Consider the following 11507-nt stretch of genomic DNA (forward strand, 5'->3'; position numbering starts at 1 on the left):
GTTTCAACTGAGTCAGAAAACTTGTTTTAAAAAACTGACAATTTTTTTTGGAAACAAAAGTTTTTGGTTTCAATTAAATTGTATTGACATTTTAATCACATCTTGCTGTTATTTCATTGTTGAAAGGTCCAAAAAATTATGATCACGACCCACCCAGAAAAAATCCTGGATACACCCCTGAAGAGATAACTAAAGCCTGCACAAACAAGAGAGAGGGGAGCAAAGTGAGGTGAATAAATTGGTCACTTTATTGATCCAGGAGTAAAGCAAATGTAGGACAAGGTTAATCCAGATAGCCTGGGAGCACGCTATGCAAATGAACCGAAACTAGAGATAACCCTACATGGACTGTACGCTTCCCTATCTAAACTATCTTTTGACGCAAATAAACTAGTTCATGTGCACCTGTTGTAATCATATATGAATGTGAAGTCAAAGGCTACACCGACTATTCGAGGCATCATGGCGGACGGGTGTACGATCAGGGATGCCATCGAGTCGGATCTGATACATGTGCTGAGATGGTGGAAGTTGTTAGGCACACAGGACATCGAACTCGACCTGCATAAGATCATTCTGAAGTACGGTGAAGGCGGTGGAGCTTTCACGGCAGTGTTGCCTAGCGGGGAACCAGTCGGTACGTGTATGTTCTGCTCATATACTGCCTCGTAGCATGCATTGTGACCAAGTGCTGTACCATGCTGATGCAAATCAGATGTAGCAGTAGCAACAGCAGCAGCAGTATCAGCAGCAGCAGCAGCAGCAGCAGCAGTAGTAGTAGCAGTAGCAACAGCAGCAGCAGTATCAGCAGCAGCAGCAGCAGCAGTAGTAGCAGTAGCAACAGCAGCAGCAGCAGCAGCATTTGCAGCAGCAGCAGTATCAGCAGCAGTAGCAGCAGCATTAGCAGCAGCAGCAGTATCAGCAGCAGTAGCAGCAGCAGCAGCAGCAGTAAGATGCTACATGCAATTCAAGCTCAATAGCAAGATATAATTAATTAATGCAAAAAATACATTAGAGGTTAATAAGTTAATGCACAGGTAGGAAAAGGGGGCAGAAATTTCCTAGCAGTGCCATCTAGCAAGGAACCACTCCGTACGTACACATGCCACAAGCTATATCTTAAGAAATCCGACGAAACAAAAACCCGCGCAAAAGACAACGCTGTGCGTTGACAATCTCTTACACTGTCTCTCACTGCAGGTTTTCTGAACTGCGCTGTGATCGGCGACAACGCATTCATCGGCCACTTCATAGTGCGCAACGACGTGAGAGGTGCCGGGATAGGGACAGCGTTGCTCGAACGCACGCTTGAGCACATCGGGCCCCGCAACCTGGCACTCGACTGCTTCACGCACCTCAAGGACTTCTACAAGAAGAAGGGATTCACGACGGAGTCCATCGTCGGGACTCTGCGCTACTACACGGTCGACCACGCCGAGCTCGCAGCATCCCTGAAGCCGGAGGATGATGCCGACGTCACCGTGAAGCCATACGGTGAGGAGATGCTGCAAGATGTTATCGACTACGACTGGACCATCTGCGGGCACGACCGCGGAGACTACCTGCGTCCCTGCTTACGGGCGTACGAGAAGACGACGTTCGTAGCGAGAGATGCGGAAGGAGAGGTCGTGGGTTATGCGGTTGCAATCAACATGACTGGTGGCACGAGTCGTGGAATCTTTCCACTCTACGGCGCCACGGAGCATGTACAGAGTCAGCTGCTGAGGCAGGTGTTAATGGCTGTGCCGGATGGATCAGAGATCTGCTTCTATACACCTGATGATAACACGCCTGCGGCAAAGATGATAGAGTCGCTGGGAGCTAGGTACGTGTCGCAGCTAAAGCGACTGTACACGAAGCACGAAGTAATGTTACCAATAGAAAAAGTCGCGTCTGTTCTTAATTATATTGCCTTCGGCATCTAGCAAAAGCCAACTTTCCAATTCTGCTATTACATCACTGAATGATGTACTTTAATTAATACTTAAAGGGATCGTTTACTCTAGGTTCTAGGGTTATTTTCAGTTAATTTAGGTTAAAATTACGCTACATAAAAAGTTTCATGGTTCAATCACCATTAGAAATATTATTAAAAAATGTTGTAAAACTAACGACTACAGTTTGATTACAACGACGGTGGCGCCACTCAAAGCACACGATCTGAGGCCAAGGGCTACAGACCGAGGGTGTTTCTTATTTATTAATTTAAAAGCAAAAGGATTGTAATATCTTATAAACGACATATAGTTTCAGTTATAATATGAATAAATTTGCCATAAAATGAATATCGTTCGGTTAAATAGCATTTAGGTATAAATATAATTGCACTTTTGTGATTAGCCCTCGGTCTGTAACGTGCAAAATAAATTGTCAAATACACAACTTTTTCGGGGTGGCAGCATGGTCGCGGGTGTCATGGCGCCATTCAAATTTCGTAGCGTTGATGTGTAAATAATTATAACAATTAAATTAGGTATCTGGTAACAAATACGTGTGGGTATAGAAGATTTGTTATACAGTAAGTACAGTTGTATGCAGTAAAATCCTAGAGTCTACTATCCCTTTAATCAAGAGCTAATAATACCTAGAGTGTACAACGGAAAAACGGGAAAATAGTGCTATTTCACGACAACATTATTCTACTTTGCCTGCGAGTCTAGAATAATTTTATGGTATTGCATTAAGCAGAATTCTTTGCTGTCTAAAACAAGACTAACCGCTTGTCAATACGATACTCCTAGGCTGAGATATTGGTTCCTAAACCTCCCCTCCCACATGCCTCACGCCGCCTCGCATCCAGTTTATTCACCTACCTCAACGCCCCTAAGCATTGCTTCGTGGAAGTTTGGTTTTTCCGCGATAACTTTATGAATGAACGGTGTTTCGGTTATCATAGGTGACTTTCGGGGGCATCGCCTATGCCCTTATCTCCCATGAGCCTAGCACGGCTAATGCCCGTCATGATGGAGCCAGCAATGTTTTCTAAATTAAGTTTTTACAACGCAGCTCAATTACTATATGGTGTAGTAAGAGTACCAAATTTGGGCATGAAATGTGCGTATTCCTCAAACTTACATAATATGTGCATATAATACAGTAAAACATGGGTACAATAATAACCAGCTGATAAAAAAGGTGAGTACACCTCGGTGAGATACAAAATTAAAATACTAAATAATTTAATATATAAAAAGCTATCTCGTGAATAAACCGTCACATCCATATAGAAAATGATTCCAGCATTCTGAAAGGCCATTACCATCTGACATGACTTCATATACCTAGACAATATATACTACATGTTGAGCAAAGAGGGCATTTCAACCCGAAAGAAATCAAGGGATCTTGTTTAAAAAAATTCACTTAGTATGCATGTTGATGAATCTGACCTTCCACATTGCAACCAAGAGAATTAGACAATTAAAAATTGGCAATTCATTTAGAATGATACTTGACAAACAGGGGAACGTCTGGCACAGTCTAGCATAGAGCATATACCAGTACCATTAACAAATGCCGGCACGATGAATAGGCCAACTATCGTAGTTGGCTTTCGATAGGTGAACGCCTTCACAAGCGATTTAACGACCACCAGCATGAATTGAGAAAAAGACAAAAAGGAACAATGCAACTGCGAGAACGATCACAAGCATCACATTTAGGAACCACTTGGCCCTCGGGTCCTGCTTCAGTGACGTCAGCTTGTGTAGGTGGCGCCGGAACTCCGCTTGACTCAATTCTCCCGCGGGCGAGTAGTCGTAGCCACAGAACCAGTCCCAGGCTGGTTTCACGTAACGACGACCTGAAGCAATGACGCAAACAACATGGCAGCTCTGACGCAAACAACATGGCAGCTCTGACGCCGGCACCTGCCCCCAACCCCATTACTAATAAAGTAGTGCATTGTTTAAACTACATGCATAACTTCTTCACTCAGTTCGACTGAAACTAAGAACGTATTGAAGAAGATGAGTTTTTATCGTTGTTCACTTTAGAATTTATATCCTCTTGATGCAAAATAAAGTCTCGATTTAATATATCTCAAAGAGTAAAGAATGTATAATAATTAAGCAATTGCGTGTTTAACAAATTACGTCACTTACGAAACGTTGGTGCTACGTAATCATGTTCAACTGGTGATGAACTTTCTTGGTCCACTGCTAAAATAGTAATCGGGTTTTTGTATTGCAACCTATATATATTACTATATACAATCATACAATCATATTGAATCATCTTGATACAATAGAACAAGAAGGTTTGAGGGAAACATCTTCATTTGAATCATGTCTGACTCTTCAGCTGTGAGTGTACATAATATAGTGTATATCCTAGGAAAACTGATATTAAAATATTATATTATCACCCTCCAAAATAATAGTGACTTCAAATAACTGCAAATTAACGCAAGGCTATGGGTAAATAAGTGAGAAAAGACACCTCTCATATTTGCACCACGTTATATTAAAAGACTGAAATATAAAATTTACCCCACCAATTCTGATTGCCATACCAAATTATCAACCAAATGTGTTTACTCTCAATAAAACTATGGATGCTAACGATGTCAATGCTATTACATAGCCCTTACGAAGTAATTTCACATAAAATGAAGGACGAAATTAAAGAACATGGTTACAGAACAGGCACACATACACGTACTTTCTGTTTTGTTTTTTTCTTCCATCGGGATTCCCGGTTGTTCGCGTTCGTTGTCGTGGATACCTGCTGCCTCATCAAAGTGATCCTCGTCAACAATCTCGCGATGGTCATTTCGAGTCCAGTATGTCGTTCTCACCAACTGCAAGCAACACAAAAGACAAAGATTTTTAGCTTACTAGACGAGACATTTTTTATTTTATTTTTAGAAAGTTTTTTAGTTGAATGTTACCAGCTGGAGCTAACCATCATCTGCAAAATATCCTTCACATGGTTCATACCAGCAGAAATATTAGTAATACGTTACTCGACAGGCAATTGCGCATGCATTTGTGATAGAATTTCACTGCATTCTGTGAAGGATTGAGCTTCTCAGTGTAATGTGAACTCCATGGGTGAATAATGACAAATGACATTTGACATTTGACAAATGACATTTGACATTTGACAAATGACATAATGACATTTGTCATTTGTCACCCCTGGTTCTACCAAATGGCCACACCAAAAAACTATGATGCGCACATGTTTTGCTGGAAGTGGTGAGGTCAGTAAGCTGACGATGACTGCTGTGGTGATGGTCAGCCAGAACAAGATCAGTGCAAAGTACATGTAGTGCACATTCTTCACAAACGCAGGGCGTGGGTCGCCATCGGTCCACTTTTCCATACATGTCGGAACTTTGTAGTAGAAGTCTATGATCATGCGTGTAATTCCAACAACGAACCCAACCAGGAGCCCATAGAAGCACCCCTGACAAAAATAAATAATGGTTATTCCTCTTCCAACATTATATATATATATATATATATATATATATGTATGTATATATAAACTGTATCAGTAAACTAATATCAGAAGTAAAATAAGGACAGTTGTCATTTTATTCCTGCTAATAATAATAATTTAAATGTAGTATTGATAAATTAATTCATTGATAATTTAGACGTAGTATATGTATTGGCATGTGTCGTGGACATGAAGGCAGGCACAGCCACTCTGGATGCCACTCTATCACTAACTCTGTTTGCTGTATAGACTGTAGATTTCATGCAAGTACGGAGATCGTACGATAGCAAAAAAAGCTACAAGCTCAGTTCTACCTTTTCATTCATCCGCTTCCATATAATTGCCAGAGAGTAAGACATCAATTATCAGCGCTCCAAGCGGTGACGGAAACCGATAGCCAAAATGCTTAGAGGCGTTGAGGTAGCTGATAACCGGGATGCGAGGCGGCGTGAGGCATGTGGGAGGGTAGGTTTAGGAGCCAATATCTCAGCCTAGGAGTATCGTATTGACAAGCGGTTGGTCTTGTTTTAGAGAGCAAAGAATTCTGCTTAATGCAGTACCATAAAATTATTCTAGACTCGCAGGCAAAGTAGAATAATGTTGTCGTGAAATAGCACTATTTTCCCGTTTTTCCGTTGTACACTCTAGGTATTATTAGCTCTTGCTTTAATCAATCATATTAATTAATCAATTAAAATTTTAATTTGACACTTGCCGATATGACTGTGTCAGGTGTAGAAATTAACTTTTGAACAAGGGAGTCTAACGGACTCCCTACCCTATGAAAGAGGGAGTCCGCAGCAAAATGAGGGAGTCTGCAGTCTGTTAAATATATTGTATTAACAATAACGCATATGCATATTTTGAAGATTTATGCGGTTGAACGTCTGCCGAATTTTCTTTGGGCATTTACTGAAACATGCCGCGAGGTCGTGCTCTGGAACGAACTAGTTAGTATAACAGAATTTTCAGGGAGTCACACGGACTCCTGCACATGTCAAATCAGGGAGTCGGACAGAAAATCAGGGAGTATTTGACTCCGGACTCCCGTTAATTTCGCACCCTGCTATGTAGTGTTGTAGCAGTAGCAATGTTGTATCTGTTAAATAAATCATGGTTGTGGAACAAATGTACATTAAATGTGAAATGCCGATTTCCTCACTTTGGTTCCAATACAGTAACTGGTGAGGGAAGATGACAGTAAGATAAGATAAGGAGAGCAAGAGTGAAAAAGGGAGACAGAGATAAAGAGGGAAGGGGAGAGATGGGAGGGAGGGAGGAGGGAGGAGGAATAGGAGCTACCGTACCACCTATATGATATCATTTGTACACACACGCACGCGCGCACGCACACACACATACACAGAAATTAAATAGCAAAACCTCTAGATCCTTACTTGATCAGTGCACCAGTACCAGATAGAGGCAATTGTCTGACCAAAGATAAAACCAGCCCACGGAATATCGGAGTCAATGGGGTTGCGCAACATTAACCACGAGTCTTCCCTTGGCATGCCGCAGTCTGTGTGGTGTGTGGAACCATGTTCCAACTTTGTCGTATTCGGTATGGCCTCCATATATTGCACTATGAGTGAGCTCCAACCTCCGATCTTTACAAACGCTTAAACAGTGAGATGCAGAATATCATGAGAACAGTGAGAGAATGGCAGCCACAACGCATATCTGCAGTTGGTGATATTGTGATGAGGAGAAACAGCAATGTTTTAGTGAAGCACCCATGAAATGTCATAACTGCATACAAACAAAATGGCGCCTTTTTCGATTTTGAGATATATTCTTGAATAAGATTTTTGCCAAGGGTGTTACAACCATGTGTCTCTACTTAGATAATGTTACCTGCGTATAACATATACATACATGTAATCATCAGGGCTATGCCACCCACGAGCATCACAACAGTCTGAACAGTGTCTGTGTATATAACAGCTGCTAAGCCGCCTGTCAAAATAAGAAACCATTAGTGAACCACTTACTGTGCTCTTACAACATCATATCTAGTTTTCTTTCTAGACTGTACAGAACACCCAACAGAGAGCTTAGTTTAAGGCAGGCCTTAGCGTAAGATATTCGTTCATGCATGATTCCATATCAGACTGATTCATAGGTATTTTAATGTAGAAACTACAATAGAAATAATTAGCATTACTGACCAAACACAAACAAATTCAACTAACCACATTATGAATCTCAATCCAGCTGATGCTATCAATGGAAAACATTCTGTTTTCACACTGTTCCTTGCACGGGATTATATAGAGTTACATCACATCCCCAAAACTACTGCAAGCACAAAAGACTCGTGAGAAAAAAACATTTTGTTAGTAGGTTAGTGAGTTAACTGCTTTGTACATGTACACACCTACAAGAATTATAGTATAGACTGAAAGTACTACACAAATCAGAAAGAAAATGTAAGCTTGCCTGTTACTGTACATAGGGCTGTGAGACCTAGCAGAAGAAAGATAGACCAGTACAGGTTCCATCCCAATGATTGCTGAATGAATATCGAACCAGAAAAAAGGTTCACCTGAAAAATAAATGTTTAAGATTGATTACCCATGCGCTCCCTTCTCAGTAATCAATGCCACATCTTGCTATTTTCGAAGACCTTAATTTAGTTAGTGTTAAATTAGAATGCTTAGCAACATAGTTATATAACTCAAATTAAAGTTTATTTCTTTATTGCAGAAAGATTATGACTTTAGTTTTTGCTTCTGTATGAGTTCAGTTCGAAAATAGAACGAACAGTAATTTGTGTGTTAGAGAGGATAGGACGAGTGCAATCAAACAGCATGTTAAAACTCCTGAAATGTCAAAGTTACTCACCGATATTTTAGTGAAGATGTAGAGAAGCATTGACAGGCATGATAAGTACACTCTCAGTCGCTTCCCACCAAAGCGCATGTGCATGTACTCTGGTAATGTGCTTGCCTGCAGAATTTAAATTTGCGAAATCGAATTACTTATGTTGACAGTGCTATTTCCACTCATTACCTAGGTCAGTTTTGTAAAGTTGCAAAGAACAACCCCTTTTTGTCTGTAGGGAGTTATACACTGGTGCTGGCATGGTTAAATACCAACAAACAGCACTTTACGCATACAGCGGGACAACGTAGGAATAATGATTTCATCAAAAATAAATATTGGTAAGGGTTAACCCATTACTAGATGCTGTTCTACAACATAAACATTTCTGCAGGTATATATAAGAGCAATTGCCACAAGTCTGAGATGTACATTTAACACTGCACTAACAGGAATGAGATCTTGGAAACCAGGAGCCCGTTGTCAGAAACAAAATTACTCTTAACATTAGTCTTAACACTAACATTTTCTCGTAGACCGTCGACATCACTTTGTTTCGTATTGTTATGAGGAAATCTGCTACGATTTTTCATTCTCGTAACTTCGCAGCGTTTCTGTTGTCGGTCTAAGAGAAAAAGTTCATGTTAAGACTAATGTTAAGACCAATTTTATTTCTGACAACGGGCCCCAGAACATTCTTGGTTTATGACATACCCCACATGCTATATATACTGGCAAAAAGATCCAACCGAGGAGCTGGACGACGACCAAAGCCTAAAACAAAATTAACAAGGATTATAACCAGGCTAGCTGCGATAATCTTGGCATATATGCAGCTCACCGCAATGAGCAGAAAGTATACACCATTGTATTTAAATATATGTGTAGAATCTACAGGGTGAGTGTGTTGCTGGATCTACTAGTGCTCCCTGCCTGCACTCCCTATGTATCTGAGAGCGTTCACATCAACAAAAGCTAATAATACCTTATTGAATGTATGCATGTTAATCTTATGTATCTTAATTTATTATTAGCTCTTGATATCATGCCTATGTATTGATGTTATTAAAAGACATTGGACATGTCTTTGGCATCCAGAGCAGAGCCTAAAGCATCTAAATATTACGATGCTGCTACACATTGTTGCTGCTACTGATAATAAACCAGCTGAATTATGGCCGGTGCACGGTTGTCTCGAGTTTAAGTCCAGTAAAGTCAGGTTACTACTTCTCGTGTTTTTCTAGGCAAGGCACTTTAGCCTCTTCGTATATGAGCCTCTGCAGAGGCTATACCATCCCTGTGACATGTACCTTCCCTATATGGAATATACTTACATTCAGCTCAAATGCTCCTACACCCAATCCAGATGCTGCTCCCGAACCAGCAAGGCCCACAAAGTGTTCACTTCCAATATTGCTCGCAAAGATCGATGCACCGACCTGAACAAAAGATCCGGTAGTATAATTTATTGAATGGTTGATCTATTTCCCGAGCAATGTATACTAATAGTAATATCAAAAATCCGACCAAAAATACTTGAATATCTTCTGAAAGACGTTTATAGGAAATTATCATTACTTACTAACCCTAGTGAAATTACTAATATACTCCTACTTTCATTATTTCTATCCAAAGACACTAATGCTAATTCAACAATTTCTCATTATAATCGTAGATTCATACTCACAGGCAACCATATCATCATGCGGCCTGCCAGGAAATATCCACTCACGGTGCCACGATTGGAACGCAACATAGACTGCAATGGCATGGGAATTCACAGTGTAAGTGTAAGTGTAGAAGGAACGTAAGCCTAAAGCCGGGCGCACACGTGTCAAAATCGGTGACGCCGTGCAGCGCACATGTGGCGATTTCTCTGTCGTACTGTACTCTCTCGTACTGTCGATAAAAATCGCCACGTGTGCGCCCGGCTTAAGCACCCTGATTGATTCATACAGGCCAGGGTGGGAGATTCACCACTACCAGTACCAGTTTAAATTCACAATACTGGCTCACTGAGATTGCATTGCCAAAACTAGAGAAAAGCTAGAGAAAGATATATATCACGTACCAGTAGGCCAGCTCCAAGAACCAGTCCAAAGTAAATAACAATAACTGTTATGTCATATTTATCCAGTTCGCCTCTTGCCTCCATTGATATTGATACACTCGAAGACATCGTTTCTAATAAAAGAATACCACAGCGGTGTTAGAGAACTACTTGTCGTAGACTAACAAATAGTGGCTCATCTTGTATGTATATGTTGTACCCAAACTTGAAATTTGCGCTATCTTAATTAAGATCGTGCTCCCCAAACTGCAGATTTCCCAGTTTCGTTGACCAATCTCAAGATTGGGCACGCTGAAAACAGTCGGTTATTCAACTGATGCAAACTAGGAAAGGATTTCTCTAATAGTTATCATCAAATTATCTAATATAATCATTTATTATTTTAACAAAGATGCCAAACACATTGATGAAAGCCGATAAGAACTCATGGTAATGATATAACCTAATAATCCCAGATTGTGCATTCCTGCTCACCTTGCCCCGAGATGTCAAAATGTACTCATGATGTAGCCGTAAACCTAAGCATCAGGCACAACTGAAAAATACAAACAGACCATGAAATCATTCCACAATACACTCACAACCGTGCCAAAGTAACAGCTGTCCTATGTGTTGTTATAACAACTGCAACAATAATATAAGAAGAGGTGTCCACTCTGTTTATGAAGACTGTCAACACAGAATATAGGTTCAGCTGCTGATTCCTAAGGAGGCTGATCTTTGTGTAGTATGTGAATTACAATCTGGTAAAAACTGCATATATATATATATATTACACAGTGGCTACGCGTCCGGAACCAGTCGCCTAGCTTCCAGGCTACGCATCCAGACATCCACTCACACAGTGATCGCGCGACTCGCGTACACGCATGATTGCACAACGGGACGCTCTGCTGATTGCCGAAAATATACAATATACGTTAATGGTTATAGGGTTAGGGTTAGGGTTAGGTTAAGCCTCCCCTTGAAACCTATATCACGACATAAAAGTTATTAAAGTTGGGAACGCTCCTAATGGAGCGTTAGCCGTAAAATATATGCATTGCTGCCGTCTATCCTTTCATCCGTCCTCTCTCGCTCTCTCTCTCACACGCAGCCGGCTGAAAGGGTTGATAGGATATGTTTACTAGGCACTTCTAATTTTAACATATATTTTACGATA

General features: G+C 40.7%; 2 protein-coding genes across 3 annotated transcripts in view; both read right to left on the reverse strand.

The window, feature by feature from the left end:
* Nucleotides 1–10893, reverse strand: part of LOC106815569 (sodium/myo-inositol cotransporter-like) — an 18355-nt gene extending 7462 nt beyond the window's left edge. Inside the window, exons 1-9 of the mRNA XM_014820039.1 lie at nucleotides 10820–10893; nucleotides 10346–10458; nucleotides 9962–10033; nucleotides 9609–9713; nucleotides 8989–9048; nucleotides 8296–8400; nucleotides 7891–7996; nucleotides 7327–7407; nucleotides 6846–7069 (exon numbers count right to left, since the gene is read on the reverse strand). Of these exons, the coding sequence (XP_014675525.1) occupies nucleotides 6846–7069; nucleotides 7327–7407; nucleotides 7891–7996; nucleotides 8296–8400; nucleotides 8989–9048; nucleotides 9609–9713; nucleotides 9962–10033; nucleotides 10346–10453 (861 nt within the window). The 5' untranslated portion in view covers nucleotides 10454–10458; nucleotides 10820–10893. The remainder of the gene's footprint in view (nucleotides 1–6845; nucleotides 7070–7326; nucleotides 7408–7890; nucleotides 7997–8295; nucleotides 8401–8988; nucleotides 9049–9608; nucleotides 9714–9961; nucleotides 10034–10345; nucleotides 10459–10819) is intronic.
* On the reverse strand, nucleotides 3057–5796 carry LOC106815576 (sodium/glucose cotransporter 4-like). Of its 2 annotated transcripts, none has more exons than XM_014820045.1 (5): nucleotides 5763–5796; nucleotides 5185–5412; nucleotides 4663–4801; nucleotides 4104–4160; nucleotides 3057–3802 (listed from the first exon to the last, which is right to left on the reverse strand). In XM_014820045.1, exons 1-5 carry the CDS (start codon nucleotides 5772–5774, stop codon nucleotides 3582–3584), a joined length of 657 nt encoding a protein of 218 aa, XP_014675531.1. In that variant the 5' UTR covers nucleotides 5775–5796; the 3' UTR covers nucleotides 3057–3581. The 2 variants fall into 2 exon arrangements, with proteins under 2 accessions (XP_014675531.1, XP_014675530.1); XM_014820044.1 differs by having other exon boundaries at nucleotides 4657–4801.
* Nucleotides 10894–11507: the final 614 nt, after the last annotated feature.

This window comes from Priapulus caudatus, unplaced genomic scaffold (genome assembly GCF_000485595.1).
Source record: "Priapulus caudatus unplaced genomic scaffold, Priapulus_caudatus-5.0.1 Scaffold1150, whole genome shotgun sequence".
Taxonomy (NCBI): Eukaryota; Metazoa; Priapulida; class Priapulimorpha; order Priapulimorphida; family Priapulidae; genus Priapulus; species Priapulus caudatus.